The sequence below is a fragment of the Hoplias malabaricus genome, chromosome 2 (genome assembly GCF_029633855.1).
Source record: "Hoplias malabaricus isolate fHopMal1 chromosome 2, fHopMal1.hap1, whole genome shotgun sequence".
Taxonomy (NCBI): Eukaryota; Metazoa; Chordata; class Actinopteri; order Characiformes; family Erythrinidae; genus Hoplias; species Hoplias malabaricus.
The window spans coordinates 67,632,122-67,655,830 of record NC_089801.1 but is presented as its reverse complement, the minus strand read 5'-3'; the positions used below and the strand labels follow the sequence as shown (position 1 = coordinate 67,655,830).

At 41.2% G+C, this 23,709-nt stretch overlaps 1 protein-coding gene across 2 annotated transcripts in view; it reads right to left on the bottom strand.

The window, feature by feature from the left end:
* pdxkb (pyridoxal (pyridoxine, vitamin B6) kinase b) overlaps positions 1-18,296 on the bottom strand; it is a 29,447-nt gene extending 11,151 nt beyond the window's left edge. Inside the window, exons 1-5 of one of the 2 annotated variants that reach the window (XM_066662231.1) lie at positions 18,013-18,296; positions 14,941-14,995; positions 6,690-6,794; positions 915-998; positions 331-365 (exon numbers count right to left, since the gene is read on the bottom strand). In XM_066662231.1, coding sequence (XP_066518328.1) covers positions 331-365; positions 915-998; positions 6,690-6,794; positions 14,941-14,995; positions 18,013-18,294 — 561 coding nt within the window. In that variant the 5' untranslated portion in view covers positions 18,295-18,296. Of the gene's footprint in view, positions 1-330; positions 366-914; positions 999-6,689; positions 6,795-13,812; positions 13,910-14,940; positions 14,996-18,012 lie in introns of those variants that run through there. The other variant, XM_066662232.1, reaches the window with a different exon arrangement.
* Positions 18,297-23,709: the final 5,413 nt, after the last annotated feature.

Below are 23,709 nucleotides of genomic sequence, written 5' to 3'. Positions count from 1 at the left end.
GATTAGTGAACCTGTATGTCTCCTACTTAAATCGGGGGGGGGGGGGTGACTGAACCGTCATTTTATCATTTTATTCATCCATTCGTCTAAAAGATGGTCACTGGTTTATTAAAATGTTTGTGTGCAGAAAGAGGTTCTCCTGCCAACAGTACACATGACATCACTCACCAGGAAATTAGCGTGTGAGAGAGTGAATAAAAATTCAGAAAGTGGGCAGAAGGAAGAGGGAATGCCAGTGGAGAGAAGAGGGAGAGGGAGAGAGAAAGGCAGGAACTGGGAAAAGAAATTGAAGCAGCTGAATGAAAGCCTAAATGCGTGTGAAATTCTTACCATTGAACCATGATCACCCAGGACAGGGTCACACACTGTGAGGAGAAACAAGGTTATTCCAGGTTGCTTCCAAAGCACAGGCAGATTCAGATAAACTACTGATATTGTGATTTGGCATCTTTCAGTAACTGGCATAATGGTGCTATAGTAAACTCAGTTACATGCATGATAGCCTTGGTTGAGGTTAATTTACATATTCAAATATACAGATACATTTTTTTAAATAATATGATTAAACGTAATAAATGACCAATAATGACTAGATGCTGTGTATTGCACTTACTATGTTTAGTTCTTTCTAGGCATCAGCACTGGCCCTTGTTCTGGCAGTGTCTGAGCTCAAGGGGAGATTGGACTCGAACCTATTTGTACTAGCGAGGATAAACATTCTGTTTGAATACTAAGCACTTTGAGTCGCTCTGGATAAGAGCATCTGCTAAATGCTGTAAATGTAAATGTAAATAATAAGCTTAATGTAGACACCATTTTCACAATATTTTGAGGAAATATTTGAGGAAATATTTAAATTTACTTTTTGCTGAATCAAAACTATACTATTGTGTCACATTAGCCACAATACTGACCATACACAAGACTTGGATTGGCCCTCTTCAGCTCCTGTACAATGTCCACCACCATCTCCAGAAAAGACGTGTCTCTGGTGTAACCTGTGCCAAGAGTTACAGCCTGCATTTACATTTGTCATCAACAGAGCGCTAATCAGTTGTCATATTTACTATGGAAAAAAACATATAAAGATCATTGACGTTATGATTAGGACACCCGCAACCCTCCCAGAACTTCCTGCCCTCTGAGACCCACCCATTAAACACTGACAGAATGTCTCAGGTCCATGAGAATGTAATATAAAGCGGGTAAAAAAAAAAAAAAAAGTAAATACATCCACTTTAAATATTTTTTTTATTTTTTCAAGGTGGGTTCGAGTCCCGCTGCCTGTGTCCCAGTGACTGTCTGTGAGGAGTGTGGTGTGTTCTTCCTGTGTCTGCGTGGGTTTCCTCCTGGTGACTGTCTGTGAGGAGTGTGGTGTGTTCTTCCTGTGTCTGCGTGGGTTTCCTCCTGGTGACTGTCTGTGAGGAGTGTGGTGTGTTCTCCCTGTGTCTGCGTGGGTTTCCTCCGGGTGACTGTGTGAGGAGTGTGGTGTGTTCTCCCTGTGTTTCCTCCGGGTGCTCTGGTTTCCTCCCACGCTCCAAAAACACACATGTCAATAGGTTTGAGTGAATGTGTGCGTGTGTGTTGCCCTGTGAAGGACTGGCGCCCCCTCTGGGGTATGTTCCTGCCTTGTGCCCAATGATTCCAGGTAGGCTACTGCCCCATTGCGACCCTGAACTGGATAAACGGTTACAGACAATGAATGAATGAAAGATTTTTCAGTTAAATTTGTGGATTTAAATTACAATATGTTTTAATTGCTAAACATAACGCAACTAAATTGATCAATTTCCCCCGTGTGCTCCAGTATCCTCCCACAATCCATTAACACAATGTTTGGTCAGTTGGCTGTGCAAAATTGTCCCCAGATGTGTGAGTGAGTAAGTGTGTGGATGTGTTCCTCTAGGCTCTAGACCACCATGACCATCATCAGGACAAAACTGTTACAGAAGATGAATGAATGACTGAATAATTGAACTGAAATTACCTTGTTTTTTGAGTGCACACCCTCCAGAGTAAATACTTGGCCAAAGGACCTCAGCAAATACAGCTACCAGATTTTTTAGGTCTTTCTAAGACTGGCACAGCTAGATTTGGAAATATTCTCCCAATACCCTTTGCAGAACTGTTCAAGCTGGAGGAAGTTGGCTGGCTTTCAGTGACGGACAACAGCCTTCAAGCCACTCCATAGATTTTCAATAGATTTTAAGTCAAGGCTTTGATTGGCCACTCGAGAACATTCACCTTGTTCCTGGCAAGGAACCTTTGCGGTAGCTTTGGCCTAGATTTTTTGCAGACATCAGGTTCTATCATACACTTTCAATTCCTAATGTTAGACTTTACAGTGCTCTAAAGCCTTGGATATCTGTATTTGCTCCTTGTTGATAGGTGGATTGGTTGTGTAAAAATATCCAGAAGTGTGTGAGTGACTGAGTGAATATCTGATTTCCTGCAATGAACTGGAGCCCTGTCCAGGGTGTGTTCATGTCTTGCACCCAATGATTCTTAGCAGGCTTCAGACCAACTGTGACCCTGAACAATTGAGTCTGTATCAATTTCCTTGAATTTTCTCTGACCCCTGTTGTCTCTAGAATCCAATTATCTGAATCCAATGCTAAAGAACAAACTGACTACATTAGCATAAAACTCTGGCCTGAAATGGTTAAATAAATGAGGATAGATGATCAACCTTCTAGCGTCAAATTGCATCAGTGAGGTGACAGAGTACATGAGAGAACTTGTTGTATGATGAATTCAATATGAGACCACAATTAGCAGATGAACGTGCATCAAAGTTTTTCTAGCTCTGTTTTGTTAGATGAGACTTAGCAAGCAGGTAGGATCAGACACCATTGACTGTATAGTTTTTGTTGGTGGACTGTTCTCAGTCATGCAGCGACACAGAGGTTCTGATCATAACAGCGCAAAACATACTAACACACCACTACCAAGCCAGTGTCAATTCAGTGCTGGAGGTAACACACTATCTGCAAAATTCCTGCTCTGTGGCCCTGTGGTCCTACAGTGTTTTAGTGTACCACCACAAAATGCACGTATATGTTCAGTGGAACTTATATATAACAGACAATGAGGTAGAAACAAGATCATTTTAATGTTATGCCTCATCTGGGTATACATTCCAGTTCCAAGGATTTATCTTTGTTTGTTTCTGCTTAATTTAGATTTCAGAATTGTTTCATGTGAAATGTTCTTGAGAAACAGACAGAAAATCACAGGCCCTAGAAAAGAGAATGACTGTACACAATGTTTAAAAACGTTGCCTGATATGAGATATTGTTTAAAATGATTTTGAGAGCATGATAGCCTTTTTTCTCCCCAAAATATACAAGCAGGACATTTTAAGGCAAAATAATTCCCCCAAAATCTTTAGATATTTTAAAGGTTATTTTGCTACTACCATTAGGGCGGTGGTTCATTAGGTAGTGTCCCTGTCTCAGCTCCAGGGTCCTGGAGGTTGTGGGTTTGAGTCCCACTCTGGGTGACTGTCTATGAAGAGTGTGGTGTGTTCTCCCTGTGTCTGCGTGGGTTTCCTCCGGGTGACTGTCTGTGCGGAGTGTGGTGTGTTCTCCCTGTGTCTGCGTGGGTTTCCTCCGGGTGACTGTCTGTGAGGAGTGTGGTGTGTTCTCCCTGTGTCTCCCTGTGTTTCCTCCGGGTGACTGTCTGTGAGGGGTTTGGTCTGTTCTCCCTGTGTCTGCGTGGGTTTCCTCCCACGGTCCAAAATCACACGTTGGTAAGTGGATTGGTGACTCAAAAGTGTCCGTAGGTGTGAGTGAGTGAGAGAGAGTATGTGTGAGTGTGTGTGTTGCCCTGTGAAGGACTGGCACCCCCCCCAGTGTTTGTCCCCGCATTGTGCCCTATGATTCCGGGTGGTCTCCGGACCCACCGCGACCAGATAATGAATGAATCAATGAATGAATAAATGTTAGTAAATAGCAATAAAAATAAAGTAGTAGCATAAGTATTATAAATATGACTAATCTGTATTGTAGACTGTGTGACCCCTGATTCAAGACCCTAATTTAAATTAAGCTCAAATTGTGAAAATAATGTGGAATTCCCCTTTAAAGCCTTTTAGTTATTATTATCGTGTTATATCGTGTGTATATTGTGCATTAACGTGTTAACATCATGTTACTATAGCTATGAAGCCCCTCATATTAACAATGAGGTTAAGGAGCTTTGATTGACAAGAAAAAAAACACACACACACACACACACACAAACATATGCATGTGCACACACACACAAACATATACACTCACACACACACTTCTTGGAATTCCTTCACTGTACTGGCTTCTTGAGCTGCTGACTTTGCAGCACTGGTCTAGGTGGGAGATAAGAGCTTAGACAGAACAAGAGGTTTTCACAGTAATGCTGACTACAGGCTTTCATTCTGTGTGTGTGTGTATATAAAATGATTGAGTGGCAAACCACATCACGCACACACACACTCACTCAGCTTTGAGTGGATCAAAATCAAAAATAGAAGTGGAACTAATAATTGCCTGAGAAAGGAGTCTGAATGTTTAAGGAATAACACAGAAATTGAAATGGCTAAGAACCAAATTTGCACCTCAAAAAGGCTTCCAAAGCATACTCCAAGTTAGAATATATATTTCACACACAAATATACAGTTCACAGTGAGAATAATAAATAGGTGTGTAAGGAACCTCACTCCCTCACTCACTAAACTAACTAGACCACCGCTGTTTGCCAAGGTCACTGTGCTCTCTTCTCAAATTCAGCTCTGCACCTCATCACACTCTGAGCCTGCAGTGTCCTGATGTGTCATGCCAAAAACTGCCAGATTACAAATGCCACCAACAGGAAATGGGGTCAATAGTGCCTCTCTCCATGGCAGGACACAGGGCACAGTAGCCAATGTTTTATGAAAAACACTAAATGAAAGCATTTTACTGAAAGCATCTCTTCCATTCGAACAACTGGAAAAAAGGGCCAACATCAGGTTCTCACTAGGCATGCGCAGTATGAAAAAAAAAAATAAATCACCAGGCCACTGAATTTTTTGGTGAAAAATAAGTGACTTTGACTATTAATTAAAGAGGGGAAAAAATAAGACTAAATATTTGACACATGACCAACAGTTCTCTGAATGGTGACTTTTATTTTGCTCCCTACTCTACTGTAGTCTATACTTTAATATGCTTATGTTATGTAAACTCTTTTGCCTTATTACTACGTCCTTGTTTTGGGTTTCTGTTTTCATTCCTTGTGTGATACATTGTTTTCTCTCAGGATACTGACATCATCTTGAAAATTGATAAGTTGGCACAGAACCCATATTAAATCCTGTAAATGTGAACAGGAATGATGTCCAGAAAAGCTTAAAGTGTAAGATATCATCCCAACTGTCTATCATATCCTACCTTCAGTTTTCACTACAGGATATATAAGGGTCTGTATGTTCTATGCATAAAATCCAATGTCCTTGGCATTTCCACACACCCCTTACAGGCTCAAATGGAGCTGTTCTCCAGTGTATTAACATGGTGTATAAGTGCACAAATGGTTCTCCCTGTACACCTTTCCCTCCTTCCTCTTTTAGCCCTCTTGTTCTGTTCTTCCCTGTTTTTGTTATATCAAGGTGATAAAGAGGAGAATTTATCTATTTGAACACACACACACACACACACACACACACACACACACACACACACACACACACACACACACACACACACACACACACACACACACACACACACACACACACACAGGCAATGGTCTGTAACATCTCTGGTGCAGTCTCCCTTGAGCGCGTGTACACGTGCACAACATGTGTACGCGTCCGCACCCTTGTGAGCGAGTGTGAGAGGGAGTTTAACCTTCTGCTGAATTACGTCACTTCCTCTATGATTCCCCTGTTATCATATGGAAGTTTTAGGGAGAGTGTGAAATGTCCCAATTCTTAGAAACCTCAGATATGCTTCTGAAACACCTTAATCAGGCTGAATTTTAAGGCAGCGTCGAACAATTCCTTAGCCGCTAACAAAATCTAATGTTGCAATGACAGCACAACTCCAATCTATCTTGATTCTCCAGAGCAAAATAAATTAAAATCGGACTAAAAGATCCATCACGGTGAAATGACAGTGGTAAGCGAACTCCTGTCGCGTGCATTGGGCGGGCAAAAGCTGGACGTAATCACTCTAGAGCCTCTCAATAATCTGCCTCATGTGGCTAGACATCCATTAGAACAGCTGCCCACATAGTCACAACCTACTTAGGCCGTCCTACTGTGTCTAAACTTCGCTTCACCAGTTTTACACTGGATTATCGAGGTTAATATGGACAACATATAATATGAGGTTTATTCTTCGTTAGAAACAGCTCCAGCGCAAAACTAAATATACAACTTCTGACAGCAGACATGTACACTCAGGACACAAGGACAAATACGTATATTTGGAGTTTAACCTAACTGTTTTCTTAGAAACCCTTCTCTGTTTTTCTGTAAGACTGGACTTGTGTAAAAATATTAATTAGGAACTACTGGGTCATAAAGGACATATTCCACACACTGCACTGATGCATCAATACATCTGCTACAGGACGTCCAAGTGCTATGAAAAAACCACGCAGCATGGCTGACATGCTTTCTGTAGGGTTGCCACGTCTCATGACCCAATCCCCCCTCACCTACCTGTGAGGACGTAGTCATAGTGGTTGACATTGTTGAGCTTGATCCCCTCATACAGAACGTGGAGCTCATCTGCTGTCAGCACTTGCCCCTTCCAGTGTGCGTAACCTGGGAAACACAAAGGTCTGACAGGTCAAAGTGCAAGGTAAGATAAAAAGTAACAAGGTAAAAGCCAAAAATATGTTAAGGGAAAAATAACTTAAATATGCCATTTTTCTGCAAATTTGAGGGCACACTTTTTATTAATTCAATGAGTTTGGCATATTTAAGTTGTAGGGCGGCACGGTGGTGCAGCAGGTTAGTGTCGCAGTCACACAGCTCCAGGGATCTGGAGGTTGTGGGTTCGATTCCCGCTCCGGGTGACTGTCTGTGAGGAGTTGTTGTGTTCTCCCCGTGTCCGCGTGGGTTTCCTCCGGGTGCTCCAGTTTCCTCCCACAGTCCAAAAACACACGTTGCAGGTGGATTGGCGACTCAAAAGTGTCCGTAGGTGTGAGTGTGTGAGTGAATGTGTGTGTGTGTGTCTGTGTTGCCCTGTGAAGGACTGGCGCCCCCTCCAGGGTGTGTTCCCGCCTTGCGCCCAATGATTCCAGGTAGGCTCTGGACCCACCGCGACCCTGAATTGGATAAGGGTTACAGATAATGAATGACAAGAAGGAGTTACAGAACATGAGGGGGAAAAAAACACACTGCAGTTGTGAGTTTAGCGCAGAGTTTGAAACCTCAGTTTGCTGGAAAATCATCTGCTGTGGTGTGCTAAACCACAAATCCCTGTTTAGCTGGCCAACTATGCTTTTAAAACAGTGTAGAGCCTGCCTTGTTTCACTTATTTTCAAACATTTCTGTTCATCCAGCACCAGTTGCTGAAATTTGCTCTCTCAGAAAGAGGATGTTTTATAATCAACACATGTGCCAGTGTGCACTGCCTGGCTGTGCTCAGCTGAAGCTGCACAGTGGTGAAAATCCTTCACCCACGCAGCCCGACTTCACACCCCCACCCCAGAGTAATACCATGTTAATATTTTGAGACTGGATGATGTTATGAAAAGTGTGGATACCGTCCATCCTTAATATTGACACTGGTGTGCTGCAGTCAGAGGCACGAGTCAGTACACCAGTACAAATCAGTACACCAGTGCCAATATCTCTCAGGGTTTGGAACTAACTATGGTAAAATTGAAAAGACACAATAAGCTATAATTTTGCACAAGCAATACTTTTTTCGTCACGGTGGTGCAGCAGGTAGGTGTCGCAGTCACACAGCTCCAGGGACCTGGAGGTTGTGGGTTCCATTCCCGCTCCGAGTGACTGTGAGGAGTGTGGAGTGTTCTCCCTGTGTCTGTGTGGGTTTCCTCCGGGTGCTCCGGTTTCCTCCCACAGTCCAAAAACACACATTGGTGGGTGGATTGGTGACTCAAAAGTATCCGTAGGTGTGAGTGTGAGTGAACGTGTGAGTGTGTGTGTTGCCCTGTGAAGGACTGGCTCCCCCTTCAGGGTGTATTCCTGCCTTGCGCCCAATGATTCCAGGTAGGCTCTGGACCCACCGCGCCCCTGAACTGGATAAGGGTTACAGATAATGAATGAATGAATGTGCTCTCATTTTGACTTAGAACATATACAAACCAAATAAGCCCCAAATTTTTCTTAAGACTCTAAAATCACCTCTTAAATGTTAACAGAATTTTCATTACAGCTTTTAATCAAGGCAGAGAAAAAGACTCTATTATTTTGACAAGGAGTACTAAACTACATTGCCTTTATCTGATGTGATCTACTTAGCGGGAAGGTCAAAATGTCCAGTGCCTGCTGGGTTACTTTGTCAGATATTTAGTTGTCCAACGCACAGGGAATTGCTGAAAGTTTTAGGCTTGCCCTTTTGCCTGAACATTTTAATATATGACACTTAATTAATATAACAATAAACACAACTAATCTAATACAGCAATTACACAGAATACCATAGTTTAATATTCACTCAGAAGTTTCTGCTCCTCCTGAATGTTCCTACATGAACAACATTCTGGTGCTTTCCAACTTTTTTTCTACCCCAGAATTGGATTAATTCTTTGCTTTATCATTAGCATGAATTATTGAGTGAAGTATTACTTAGTGCTAAGCGGGAACCAGATTGTTGGAGTCATTGATGTGAAATAATGTGAAGCTACTGTATAAAAAAATAAACCATAAATTGAAAGAGGCCTCTGGCCACAGTGACACTGACACTGACACACACACACACACACACACACACACACACACAGGCAGACATCCACAGATATAGAGACCCACACAGACACAGTGTGCTCTGGTGCAGTGCACGGACATTCGCTGCTTCGTCAGAGATGGTTACTGTTGCCGTGGGAGGCTGTGATGTCACAATTCAGGTGAATCACCAAGCTGATCACATGGTGTGGTGCTTGTTGCTAAGTAACAGGACAGAAGAAAGCCTGAGGGGTAGAGAGAAGAGTCGCCGCTGCCTTTGTGGGTGGGGGTGTGTGTGTGTGTGTGTGTGTGTGTGTGTGTGTGTGTGTGTGTGTGTGTGTAAAAACACGCGCAAAGGGGATTCTTTGTGATAAGACCCATTTCTGTCGTCATCGTCTTCAGCTGCCGCAATTCAGCGATGTCCCTGCTGTAAAATTCACAAGCACAGCTCTATTCCACAAAGTCTCCCATATGTGTCACCCTGACATTACATTAAACACCAAACCACAATCCTGGGAGATCGTGTGCACACAGAAGCACACACACGCATAAAACATACACACAACCCACTGAGGCAGCAGTAACAACGCTTGTATGTTCTCCACCCACAAGGCTTTACGGACGTTATTCATAATTGTTTATGTTTATCAAATCACAGCATGCAATACATTATAAGGAAGAACAGTGCAACTCTTCAGAGACACTCAGTACATTGCTATATCCAAGTATGACATATATCAACATTTCTCATTAAGCCATATTAATTAGGACCATCCCACAAAAAAAAAATCCTTGTTTCCCCCATTGAACAGATTTGACATCAGGCTCTGGTTTTCTGAGTAACAGTGAAATCCTTCTTAATGGCATTGAATTCATTAGTTAGCAACATTACTGCAAGTCCACCACTTTTTCAAAATTCTGTCATAATTTAATTGTATGTTAGTCGTTCAAGAACAATCTGATGTGAAATGCTTCATAATAGAGAAACTTACAGAGTCAGAAATGTTCACAGCTGCAATGATACAAACCAGATATCCCAAGCGTTTAAACCCTATATGGATTCCCTCAGAGAGAGTTATTAAATGAAAAGGTCACAAAACAGCCTGAGGCCTGCAACATTGTCTTCTGTTAGTTTTGAGATAAGCTTTTGGCCTAAAATGCATTTTTCAAAATCTGTTCATACATTATAAACCGGAATAGTAGACCGCACAACTCTTAGTTCCTATCACTATCACAGTGAAGTGTGGAGTTAAGTTTCTTTATAATTAACTATTTCAAATGACTATGTTTACACCTCAAAATAAAATTGAAGAGATTAACTGAATTCCCCTTTATTTAAAATGTCAAGATTGTCCAATGATGAGATATATTTGACATGCCACACATTGAGCTCAAGTTATCCAGTTCACTAAAGAAAAAAAAAATCATTTTCCCCCCTTTGTGAAACTCATCCCTCATCTAGAACGGCTGGGAGAAACTAACAATGCCTGTGTTCAAATGCTCGATGCTGAAGTTCAAACTCCCTGCAAGAAATCCAATTTGTATGATTGAAAATGACTCGGTCCAAAGAGCATCTTTGCAGACGTTTAGTGTGGTTTAAACAGCCTGCCAGGCCACTGAGCAAAATGATTCCCAGGCTGGCCTTTCAGAGATTTATGGGAGAAAAAGTTCAGGGTTTTGGAGGGAGAGAGATTAAAAGCCACACTGGGCCTTGGCCATGATGGGGATGGCAGAAGGCCAAGAGGCTGGTTTGGCACTAGGCATAGCTCATCTGTGTAAAGAGAGAGGCAGCGCCAACTAATGGAGAAACACTAGCCACATGCAGGTCATTAGTAGCCCTAACAGGGCGTGAAAGAAGCTGCCCTTTCTGATTTGAGGCCAGACTTATCATTTCACTTAATAAGAAATACTAGCTAACAACTTCAGCTTTTAAGCATGATTAGCATGATTAGCTGGACAACAGCAGCATTTATTATTAGTAATATTAACATTAGGCTAAAATATGGATGATGATCTACAGTAGCATTAGTATTTAGTGCTGTGTATTACAATTTGCTAGGTCTTAGTTGCCCATAATGGGATTAACAGTTATAAAAGGAAAGGAATAGTGAGCATTATCAAAGCATATTAGCATGTTAGCATGTTTCCACTAGTACACTACTCACTAGACCCTGCTACATTTAACTTAAATTAGCATTGTGTCTAATATAACTCCTTAAGATCTTTCTACCCTGTTTTGAACCTACAGTTCTAATTTTCAGCTCAGAAACCAAAGGCTGGAACTTGGAACGCTCGCTGATACCAGACACCATTTGTTCTGTCTACTGCTTTTTCTTATTGCCTTTCTCTGCCTCTATCTTGATTTCTCACTTTATGTCTCTTTGTATCTTTTTTTTTTCAGCCTCACTTTTTTCCCCCCTATTTTCTTTTCTTACAGACTTCCTGTGACTTTATTTTTCCACATTTTATATTTGCCTTTCAGTACATTTCTCCATCTCTCTATCTAAGGCCCAGGAAGCCGTTGTCATTTCAGGATGCCAGAATGAGAGTGAGAGAGGGGGAGTGTGAGATGGTGCCATGTGTTGAGGGATCCTAATGAGCCAACACACACACACACACACACACACACACACACACACACACACACACAAAATGAGTCAGCTCAGCAAACCCAAAGTGAATGACATATGCTCTCTCACGCTCTCACCTACGTCATTCACCTTCACATCTCCGCTAAAGCTTGCTGCTCCCCATTCAGAAAACCCTTCCTTAATCTCAGCTATTCACAGACCCTATTCACTCTGTACACACCCACTCTTCTCCCACCTCCACTGGGCATCCCACTCACAATGACATTACATGAAGCCCATTATTACCACAGTAATTCACACACTGTTTAATTGGCTTGTGTTGGTTCCAGCACCCTCATCTGAAGTCCACATTTGATTTCAAGCCAGCACAACAATGAACTGATATAAAAGACCCCGCCCCCACCCATCATTAGACCTCCACACAACTCACAACTGCACCAATCTCCACTACACTGCACAAGCGCAGAAGTATTCAATTTACTAGCATTCCATCAAATATTCCACTGTCACAAAGAAGAGGTGATACAGTCAATCAGACTTTGGTGTACAGAAAAATAACTGTAGGGGTTGGGCAATAAGACAATATTCATTTTATCATTATGAGGTATATATAAAATATAAAATACAATATGGTTTTATGAGACTTTTTGGGATTTTATCCTCACTAAATAACATTGCGTATTTCTTAACAATCAGAATGTAATTAGTTTTGTTTAATTGGTTCAGCACAGTGAAGTCTTCCAAATGCTGAATAAAAGCCATTGTGCCCAATTTCTAACTATGAATATTAGCATGGCATTAAAGCTAAATTTTGTCTATTGGTTAAAATGTTGTGATGTGTACTGTATAGCGAGAAAACGTACTGTGACATGATGTTAGTCATATTTATCCTTGCCATTCTAGCAAATAATAATTAATAATTAAGGATGGGCATTTCAATCAAATTTCAATTAGTTTCTAAAACAAAATCCAGGCATGTGATAGTTTTTAGGTTAAAAGGATTCAATAGCTCAGGATATTCATTACAGGTCCAAAAGAGTCTGTAGATATAAGGGTCAGGGAAACTAAACATCTGTTTAATGATTATACGCATCAGTCCTATCTCAGGACAAAAGTCTTTCTTTGGACTGAGGTGCCACAGACAGCGATCACACAATGAAAGAACTTCTGCCTACATCTCATCTCCTGATTCTTCTTCCTGCCTCAAGAAAAGAACTTCACAACAACCGGCGTAGTCAGATGATTGGCCATAATAGAAATGTACAACACTAGTCAGTGGATTAGTTAACTAGCTGGTACTAATCCTGGTAAATGCAGTGCACTATGCTCCTGACAGTGGTATTTTATAGAGGCAGCGTGTAAAAGAAACTTTTGTGTGTTTATCTGCAGTATTTTCACGGTTCTCTGGTGACTGGCGCTTCTTTCTTGTTTGGTAATCTTTGTAAGGTAGCGGTAGTCTTTCTTTTCTGCTTGTTTAGACATTTTGACAGAAACCTAAGACCTTACCTACAACATCCACTGGAGGAGTGTAGGGTTCAGACATCCCATGAATTTTTAATATGAGAATATATAATTATTTATTAGAGAGACGTGATTAACAGACATTTGATTATAATCATTAGAAAAAAGGTACAATCAGTTTCTGCAGCTGTATTCCATAGTGATTTCCTGAGATTCAGCATCAGTCCAGTAATGTATGACTTTTATTTTTCACTCCCACTTCTTCCACTTTAAGCTCCAGTGGAGAGACAAAGTGGCTCAAGTGGCTGAAGACAACATCATGGTCCAAAGGGAGAGAGGGTGCGCTGAAGCGAGACCGAGAGCAAGTTCAGTGCTAAATGAATGAAGCGGGACAGGGAGGGACGAGAACTACTGATTCCAGATAATTTGTAGTTGTTCATTTTAATGGATTCGACTGGAGCAAGTATTCGAAGGGGTCAGGGCTTACACTATACGGTGGCATTTAGTTTTGCAGTGAGTTTGTGATGATAAGTATCCAAATTAGAGTGTAAAGAAGTGTAAGGTCTCAGTTATAAAGCTGTAGATGCTAAAAAAGGTGGGCAAATAGTAGCAAAAGGAGAGTGAGGAGCCAGCGAGTGAGAGAGAGAGAGAGAGAGGCAGAAAGGATGAAAGAAATCAAAACACATCCATGACACCCTGAGGTTAGAGTCAAATGCACTGTTTGCTTACAAACAGATATCTCTATCTGCTTCCTCTGTGTGTGTGTGTGTGTGTGGGAAGGAGGGGGAGGAGTGTGTGTATAAATGAACACTACAACGCTATCTTTCTCTTTCAATCTTCAAAAGCTTCAACCAAAATATTAATAGTCACACTACCGTTTGTCTCTCCGACCACCTCCAGTTGTGTCAGCATACTCCTCGGATATGGAACGCACACACAGGACAAAACATATTTCCCTGGCAAAATGACCGCATTCCCCACCCCCACAAGTGAGTAAGTCATCACTTACACTCTTCTGACGCCCCCAAAATACAGTCTCCTCTATTAAGGATAATCTGAGTATATTAAGTTCACAAAAGGCGGATGATAAATTTGTAAAACCTAGTCGATCCTTACTCCACCCACAAGTATATTCTCTCTATATCTTTGTTCAACTTTACACACTGTTGGAGAAAACACACTCAACTTAATGAGAGCTAGTATCTTTGCCTTGAAAGATAGACAAAATGACTGGAGGTTGGATATAACAAACATGTTGGTTTAACTCACCCACAGTGCCGCTGACGTTCCTCTGCACATGCTCAGAGAACATCACTGCACCCTTGACTATGGTCTCATGACATGCTTGTTGTCCAACACAGGCAAGACTCTGTATTCTAACAGTAAGCTTAAGGAAAGCCAATTAATCTATAATTGCTTAATGATGCCTATTTTGAGTCAGTCTAAACAGTAAGTAGAAAGAACTAGATATGTGGCCGTCCCACTTTTTGTATTTTGAATTCAGTATTGAAGCTTTGAAAAGATGAAAATATGAGAATAGAGTTACACACCAGGTCTTCATTAAAGATCTCTACTATTCTAAATTACCTCAAGTGTTCACAAAGGACCGGATAAAAGGCCAGACTGACAGCTTGTGTAATGGGCATTATTCAGTAGCCTGGTAGTAAGATATTTTTTAAAAAATGCATGAAAGATGTTGCTTTAGTTTGTGTATATGCAGATAGAACAAATCACAAGCTTCTAGCGACTGAGTGAACGGCAAGGTCAGTGAATTCTGTTTAGGTGATATTTCAGTGTCACTCCTGAACTGCAGAAAGGTCACTTCTGAGAATTCCAAAAGTCAGTGGGTCAGTGAGGATGAAAAGTCAGAAAGGTCACAAACTGAGGACTACAATGTTCTGTGAAACCAAAATGCCTTTGGGCGTCTTGAAAAGATTTAACCAGCAAATGAACACCTTTAAAACTTTAAAAGAACGACAAGGTAAAGTATGCTCCAACTCTACCTGTGTGATTGGAAAACTGTACTGAGTTGATGGAGTCCACTTCAAAGCCCATCACCTGAAACAGAAACGGAATCCAAATTAATCTTTGCACCTTTTATTGGTGTGAATTACAAATAAAAACTGCATTAATCAAACTCGCATTCTTCACTATGGCTGGATCTCCGCTGTTGAAATAGCATGTGCAGACACTATAAAGAACAGTGGTTTGTCAGTGCGTGAGCCTCAACACATTAACGCTCTGGGGTTGAAGAAGGTGCCGGCGCATCAACGACCATTCACGATGCTTCAATTAATATGTTAGCGATAGCACAGTGCAGAAATACAGTTCAAACACTATGTGAATGTGCAGAAACTGCTCTTTCAATCGCATGTTATCACGACTGTACGCCCAGATTTACGAGCCTATGAATAAGCCTGAGACACTCCTCCTCTGCCTCTCGCCTCGTCTAACGATTCGCTTGTTTTTAAGACTCTGATAAAACTAATTTCAATCACCAAAACAATTCATCCACACGAGTAAAGGTATGTTTTCATAAGAAATATAAAGATTCATTCATAAAATGCTCTAGGTCACATGGGCCTCTCCTAATGGGAGAGCTGAGATTGTTCTGAACATTTTGATTTAAAACATGTGGGCAATATATTATAATACAAGTACTTTAAAGACGAATTCCAGAAAATAGAGAAAACCTCCGTAGACCTCAAAGGGTTAAACTGCAAAACAACTTTTTCAAGCCTACTATCACACAGTGTGGGAAAAGTCATTATTCATTAATTCACACAAGAAAAGTGTAACACAAATCTATGTAGACCCATCATGACTTTTAGGAGTAATCAGTTTGGGAAAGCCCAAGGAAAGATGGCAAAAATGTCCAAAATATGAAGCATTTCACAGACAAATGGGTCACAGTTCTACCTCGCCTTTTTTATTACTTGTCCAGAAGGTGTAGAAAGATAAAGACAATAAGCAGAAAAACAGACAAATGCATTAAATCACATTTGTGATTGCAATCAAAAAACACTTTTTGTAAAATTCAGGTGTTTCATGAACATTTGCTGCTCTCCAGTCTTTTTGTGTTCGAAAGCAGTCTAATGTGTTTATGAAGTCCCAGTGTTTTTTAATGAGTAAAAAACAAAGTGTCTCAGTCCATGATGCTAGGCTTTCTCTGTCTCTCTCTCTCTCTCTCTGCTCATGGCAGAGGCACTGGAGTATTTTTAGGCAACAGAGAGAACTCCAAACATTAAAAACTTTGAAGCAAAATGAGGATATTGCTCTATTCCTGCTCCATAACTGGGTCATATTGACATATTTTTGCTCTTTTGGATCACTTAATGTGGAAATGTCTCCAAACCTGGGAGACAGCTAGCTGCATTACCGACAGTGCTACAAAACTAAACAACTTCAATTACAAATGAGTTTTTAATTCAAACAGTGAAAAAATCTTACAGACAAGTCACAAACACATCGCTCCACCTTAAAAGACGCTTAGCTCCTGAATACAAACAACCAGAGAGAACTGAGTTCTCCCACAATCGTAGACGTTTCTACTTTCTAAAACTTTCTTTTTTGCTTCTACCTTCTGAAAAATATTCTCTTTTACTGTAAACTGTTGTACAATGTATAATTTCTTTGCCGGCTTAAAAAATTTTAAGGGTTGGTATCACAATCTCTAAACATTATACACCACTACAAATACACCAGGAACCAACAGAAAGTGTTAATAGCTTTTGTGATTTTTTTTGTTTGATCAATATTAATAAAAACTGTTCCTGTAAATTTCCTACAAATTCTGAGATAAATAAATTTGGTTATACATAACATCTAAAATAAAATGGACTGACCACATGACAGCAGCATGGCTTGAGAGATCATCTAAATCAGTGCTGGAAAATTACTTATTTTATACCCACAAATTAGAGACAATCAAGATATTTCTACTGTGACCTTTAGATACCTCCCCAAAAACAACTAGTTTGGCCTTGAACTGGGCAGCTTGCATCACTGAAGCCATGAGCCAAACAAGAGAGTTCATGCATGAACCAGTGTAAATTCAAGGAGGAAATATGTGTGTAATTTTAGGGACCGCGGTTGGTTTTAACTGTTAGTTTTTCTACAGTTGCACATTAACAACAATACAGCAGGAGGGGTGGGCAACATGGGCCTAAAATATCATCACGATATTTCAGGGCATTTTGGCGGTAACGATATTCTTGGCGATACGAACAAAACATTGAAAAATACTTATATTAATTTCAAAAACAGACTATTGCAACAAAATCAACGTTATATTAATATGAATTATAATACATTTAATATATTTAATAATATTAAAGGCTTCTTTCATAACACCATGGTTTATGATACATCTGAAATTTGTTTCCAAACCACCGCCACTTTTTTGGAGCAAATTCTTCCTCCTCAGAGCCACTTTCCACCGTACTTCACTGCGACTAAATGACTCATGTGAAAAATGGATGCAGTGTTATGGGATATTCAAGTCTGTATATCTTTAATATCACGGTATTGTTTATTATAGTTTAAAAACCATGACGATATTATTGCGAACGATGTGATATGGCACAGCCCCATACAGCAGTATATTAAAAGGATGATTGGTGTTTTGTAAGTGTTTAAACCCCTCTAGAACCTCCTGTACTCTGCATATTTTTGACAGCTTTTAATAGTACATTTTTATTTAATTTGGGGCATTTTGCCCCAAAGCCTTAACATGAACACTGAAGCACAATGGGGGAAAAGCAAAACGTCATTGAAACATAAGAACTAAATATCCAAATTGTGTAGCGCGTGGCAACAATATTAAATTCATTCTGACAATTAAAAAGAGCTGACTGTGATTCCTCCAAAGGCGCGTGTACTTCACTGACAGTTTTATATTTGAATGGCTGTGTATCAGCTGTAACCTCCTGACACTGACACTGATCCCTCCTCCTCCTCCAAATGTGTCCCCTATGCGCGTGCATGTCTTTATTAAGGAGTACAGCTGCGTGCAGCGGTTGACAGCGCGTGCAAACATTAAAAAAAAAGAGTAGGGAACATGTGAAGGTTTTTACCTGTAAGGGGAAGGAGGCGGATTTGTTTCCCACGTAGCCCCTCACTACGTGACTCTGGATGGACAGCACTCGGCACTCCATGTCCATCTGGCGCGCGGAGTTGTGGGAGCCGTCGGTGCCGTCGGTGCCGCGCGCGCATATGTGTGTGTCGGTCTGCTGGTTGTGCGGCTCCGGTTTCCGCGGCGGTCTGAGGAGCCACGCTCCGAACTGAAGGACGTGCAACATGGAGAGACGCTCATTGGCGAGGCGGACAGCCCGGACCGCCACCGATTCATCAGGCATCCTCCGCGGACGCCTAAACGAGCGCTGACGTCACGGCGCCGGGCAACTGCCGCGGGTTTTTAAAGGTTTTATTTATTTATTTATAACCAAAGCTGTGCTTCAAGACACAGAGCTCAGCCCACATTACATTTACACGCTGTGTTTTATGTTTTTTAAAGGTGAACTTAAATCAACGTGAGGATTTCTCAAGTTTAGTCCGAATTTAAGCCTCGAGTCAATTCTGTAACATGAACATGGATCGACTGTGGGCTGCTGGGATTAAGATGGACATGGGCCCTAGGTGGTTTGATGAATAAGGCTCTGTATGTATGAGGCCGATGATGGGCTGTCTTAATATAGAATGGTTGGCCATCATAGGCCTACAGTTAACTCGTGGACAAAACCTGAGTGTACCCAGCTGGAGTGCTGCCCATATTGGCTCCTTATGGGTGTTTCCTTCTTTAAGGGATAACCCATAACCCAGGGGTGTCCAAACATTTTCAAACGTGTATGTATTCATTTCCTCCTGAGTGTTTTTGTTCATGGCACAGTGTCACACAAGTCACACAGCTCCAGGGACCTGGAAGTTGTGGGTTCGAGTCCCACTCCGGATGACTGTGAGGAGTGTGGTGTGTTCTCTCTGTGTCTGTGTGGGTTTCCTCCGGGTGACTGTCTGTGAGGAGTGTGGTGTGTTCTCCCTGTGTCTGTGTGGGTTTCCTCCGGGTGACTGTCTGTGAGGAGTGTGGTGTGTTCTCCCTGTGTCTGTGTGGGTTTCCTCCGGGTGACTGTCTGTGAGGAGTGTGGTGTGTTCTCCCTGTGTCTGTGTGGGTTTCCTCCGGGTGCTCCGATTTTCTCCCACACTCAAAAAACCCACGTTGGTAGGTGGATTGGCGACTCAAAAGTGTCCGGAGTGTGAATGTGTGTGTTGCCCTGTGAAGGACTGGCGCCCCCTCCAGGGTGTGTTCCCGCCTTGTGCCCAATGATTCCAGGTAGGCCCTGGACCCACCGCGACCCTGAACTGGATAAGGGTTACAGATAATGAATGAATGAATGAATGTTTTTGTTCACCTCATGTATTTTTATATATTTTTTTGTGTTTAATGTAGTGTTTAAATGATTGTACAGTGTAAATAGGAGTGTAATCAGTGTAGTGTAACAAACTTTGAGTATAGGAGTGTAACCGGTGTGTGTATAAAGTGTAAAAAAAAAAGTGTAAACAGGACTATAGCCAGTGTGTATTGAATGTATATAGGAGGGTAATCCAAACTTCACTCAGTCTAACTGGTCACAATAAAGGAATCCATTATCTATCTGATTTTAGAAGCAATGATTATATGACATTAGTTAATGATGAAAATGATAAGATATGACTGCTAATTCTCAGTCAGTCCCAAACCTAATATGCTCTTATTGACGAATGCCACTAGTACTGGGGTACACATTGAGTATTTTAACCCAGTCAGTGAAAAAGACTTAACTTAAAGTTTAATTAGCACATCCAGGTCATCTTCATGTATACTGGGTCCTGTACGAACATTTATTCAGCAAATCTTGTCTAAAGTCACTGGACTATTACTAGCTATAGTCAACTCCTCCCTCAAAATGTGATATTTTATCAATTCAAATGTGAATTTTAGAAAAGGTAGTGTCACAGCAACCATGTGCCCGTACCTCCAAAACAATAGCATTAATTGAGTTTTCAGCCTGGATTTAGATCCAAATCACAGCTCGGTAACAAGAGTAACCACCTCCTTCTTTCACTTATAGAGGTTTTATTTCTGTCCTTATTCAGCTTGATCTTGATGCAGCATTTGATCTAAAAAAATCATGGGATATTCCTCTTGCTGTTCAAGCCTCACAGACTGTCTTTAAATCCAGATTGAAGCTCTCCATGCAAACATTTGGATAAACGTCCATGGGAAATTGTACCAGAAATGTACATTTACTGCCCGGGACATTTCAGTTAATAAAACGTGTATAATCCAAAAATGCCTACATCTTTAAAGATGATTGAACTCTGTAAGTTGTTCTGTAAAAGAATGTCATTAGATCATTAGGTAATGTTTATTAATGTATTAAAAACATCTTTGAAAATGACAAATCCTGAAAAAGGGACTACCCCCAGCCAAATATGCGCTACATCTTTCAGTGTTGATTTTTTTTAAGGAAAAACACCACCATAAATAATCATTTTAAGTTGTTGTCATATTTTAAATCATTCTGTCTGTTACTTGAAGCGTTACCCCCTTCTTCTATATATTCATCTTTTCTCTCTCCCATGTCCTGAGCTGATCAATCTTCTCCCACCTTGTGCTGCCTGCTCGTATGGACGGGACTGTTTAGATAAAATGGACCTGAATCCAGTTCAATCCCCCACCCCACTAAAGTGTGTGTCCTGCACTCTCTCCCATAGTCACATCTCATGTCTTGGTTTCACATTAACCACAGCCTTTGATTATATTATCAGGGCTATTCCACTGTACTGCTGTTTTATTTGTTGTGCTCTCCAGTGTTGACCAGAGGTGGTTTCCCTAGAGACCAGATTCTTGGCTCCTCTTGCTCTGAAGAAGTTTTTCCCTCCACAGACCAGTCTCTCTCTCTAAGGCTGATGGCATTCGTTGTTAAAAGCGCTGTATAAAGAACACTGAACTTAGTTGAATGAGGTGTAAACGCAGCTGGGAAGCCGCCGGGATGAAAGGCTCGGTGTAAAACGCGGAGGTTTGGGTCCTTCCTGTATAGCGTCGCGCAGTGAAAGCGCTCTATCTCCCTCAGCGCGAGCGCTGACGCAAAGAACCACGCGGCCGGCGCCGAGTGACGCAATCCGCCGCCAGAAGCACGTGTCACAAACTCTTCCGTCATCACAACATGGTTCTGGGTTCAAATTTCATTCAATATTAATGCTTAACAGTACACAGAGTGTGAGGTGTTCACTGCCCTGATTCTGATACTGACTGAAGGACAGAGACCTCAAAAGAAACCGCACTCACCTACAGCATGGTCACAGCCTCAGGGAGCTTTCTCCACAGTGTCTTGTCTTTGGTTCTTAATGTCCTGTTCTTTACTTCAGATACCAAGCCCAGTTCTCTAACCTTCAGGCCACGACTGCCCCGTATATGTCCATTCATTTTAATGCTGGTTATCCTTTTCTTTTTTATATATTCGACTGTTCATTGTCAAGCAGAGCTGTCTTCTCCAATAAACCGATTCTTCTCATCATATGGAATACACAGTAGGCATTTACAAAAATGTGGATCAACTGCAAAGATAAAAGTTGATGACAGACGAAAGCCCCAGGATCACTGCCAAACAAGGACACGGTGTCACTGATGTCCAGCATCAATAGCCTCAATTTAAGATAAACAAAATGAGTGACTGAGTGGGTAAGTGAAAGAGTTTGAAGCCACAGGAATGAATAACACAACTCAATTTGGTTTAAATTTAGCAACAAAGATTTTAATCCAAATATTTGTTCATAATGTGCTGCTCTCCAGTCTGTCTGCATGCTAATGTGTTCACAAAGCCCCAGTGTTTGTAAATGGGTAAAAAAACAAAGGGTCTAAGTCCGGTATACCAGGCTTTTCTTCACTGGCAGAAAAATGGCATCTGGAGGTTTTTTAGACAACAAACAGACCTCCAAATTTGGGAATGTATGAATCGAGATGAGGATATTGCACCTGCTCATAGGTAAGATTGACTTATGACAGAACTGACTCTACATTTTGGATAATGCTAACTGCATGAAAGTATACATAGACTGTGTGTGCTGCAAAATGTATAAAAAATGTCTGTGGTAATTTAAACAATAAAATCTAAGTTCAACATCAGCCATATTTACACTACAGTCATTTTGTTTCCCTCAAATATACCATTCCCCCTTAAAAGAGGCAGAGCTTTTAAACGTAAACAAACGAGATTCCCCCAAAATGGTAGACATTGCCTTTAATTAGAGACTAAATTACTCCAACAGATGCAGGCATATGCTGAATCGCCAGCAGACTGAGGGATAAGAGAATACCACAGGAATGAGACCAGAATGATTAGCTATCGTACAATGTCAAATTGGTTCCTTGATTCCTAGGTTTATGACATAAGAATCCATGTCTGTCTGAATCAACCCATTTGAGACTATATTTAGAAGAGTCCAGTTTACAGGAAGTGCTCAAGCCTGTGTTAAATGAATACATCACTCATACACCTGCTAGCTTATACATCTGAACAGGGCCAAGACTAGCACCTCCTCCTGGTGCAGTTACTAAAGTGTGTGAGTACAAGTTCTGTGAGGTGCTTCATCTAAAACTGAATGTATTGTGGCTCAATCCCCAACGACAGTGTTGGAAAACTATGGTGCTGTTATGTCAGTGAATGAGAGGTTATCTCAGTATGTAGTGCTCTGTGAAGAGGACCGAGCCTGATGCCGCTGTAAAACCGTTCCAGTGTTCCGCGCACTCCGGCACCGGGCACTAGTCTCCACTGCAGCTGCCGGATGATGAGCGGCTGAGTCACGATGGACTGCGGTCGTGACTGCGGGAAGGCGGAGAGAAGAGGATTAGGACTACACACATCCCAGTTCCTTCATATTAACACACACACACACAGAGAACGGTGAATCATCGCTGAAGCTGAGCCCTTCACCGGTGACACTTCTAAACGGGAGCCGGGACGCGGTGGAGTCCCAATCCACCGAAAGAGGCAGCGAGAGACACCTGCTGGTCAAATACTGTCATCACATAATACAAAGTAACTACACATACACCATGTGAAACACTACACTAGCAACTTCTATGGAAGTCTGTTTACAATAAATAAAAATACATGTCTATTAATAAACAATAGTAATGAGCATGTTTATGATAATTATGAATAACTACCTCACAATGAGGTACACGATGTGTACAATACATTTTAAATATGAAGTTATAGGGTGATATAATGGCACTGCAGGTAGAGCCCCTGCCACACAGCTCCAGGGTTTTGGGTCACTTTCTGTGAGACGTTATAAAATGTACCCAAATTTACCCCAAATTTATTGATAATAGCCAACGCTTGGTGAATCACATACAATCCCAGCAACTAGTGAGAGTGAGGTATGTGATTCATAGCTACAGCTTCTCTTCAAATTACAGCTAACACAGTTCCACTGAGATGCTCAACATTATTATAGGAGGAGGCTAACTGTCTACATCTTCTGTGATCACTCAAACTGTGCCGTCTTGGACTCCCAGTCTTGTATTTTTATTTATTTATATTTTTAAATCCATATTAAAATGTGGAGCAAATGCCTCTTTATTTTATTTTATTCTATTTCACCGTATTATTTTTATTTATTTATTCATGTGAATATGAAAATGCTGATCGTAAAAATATGAGTAAGTATAATTTTAGCCCTATTAAGACAGAGGTATCAAATATGATACATGATCTTTAGAGGTGGCTCTT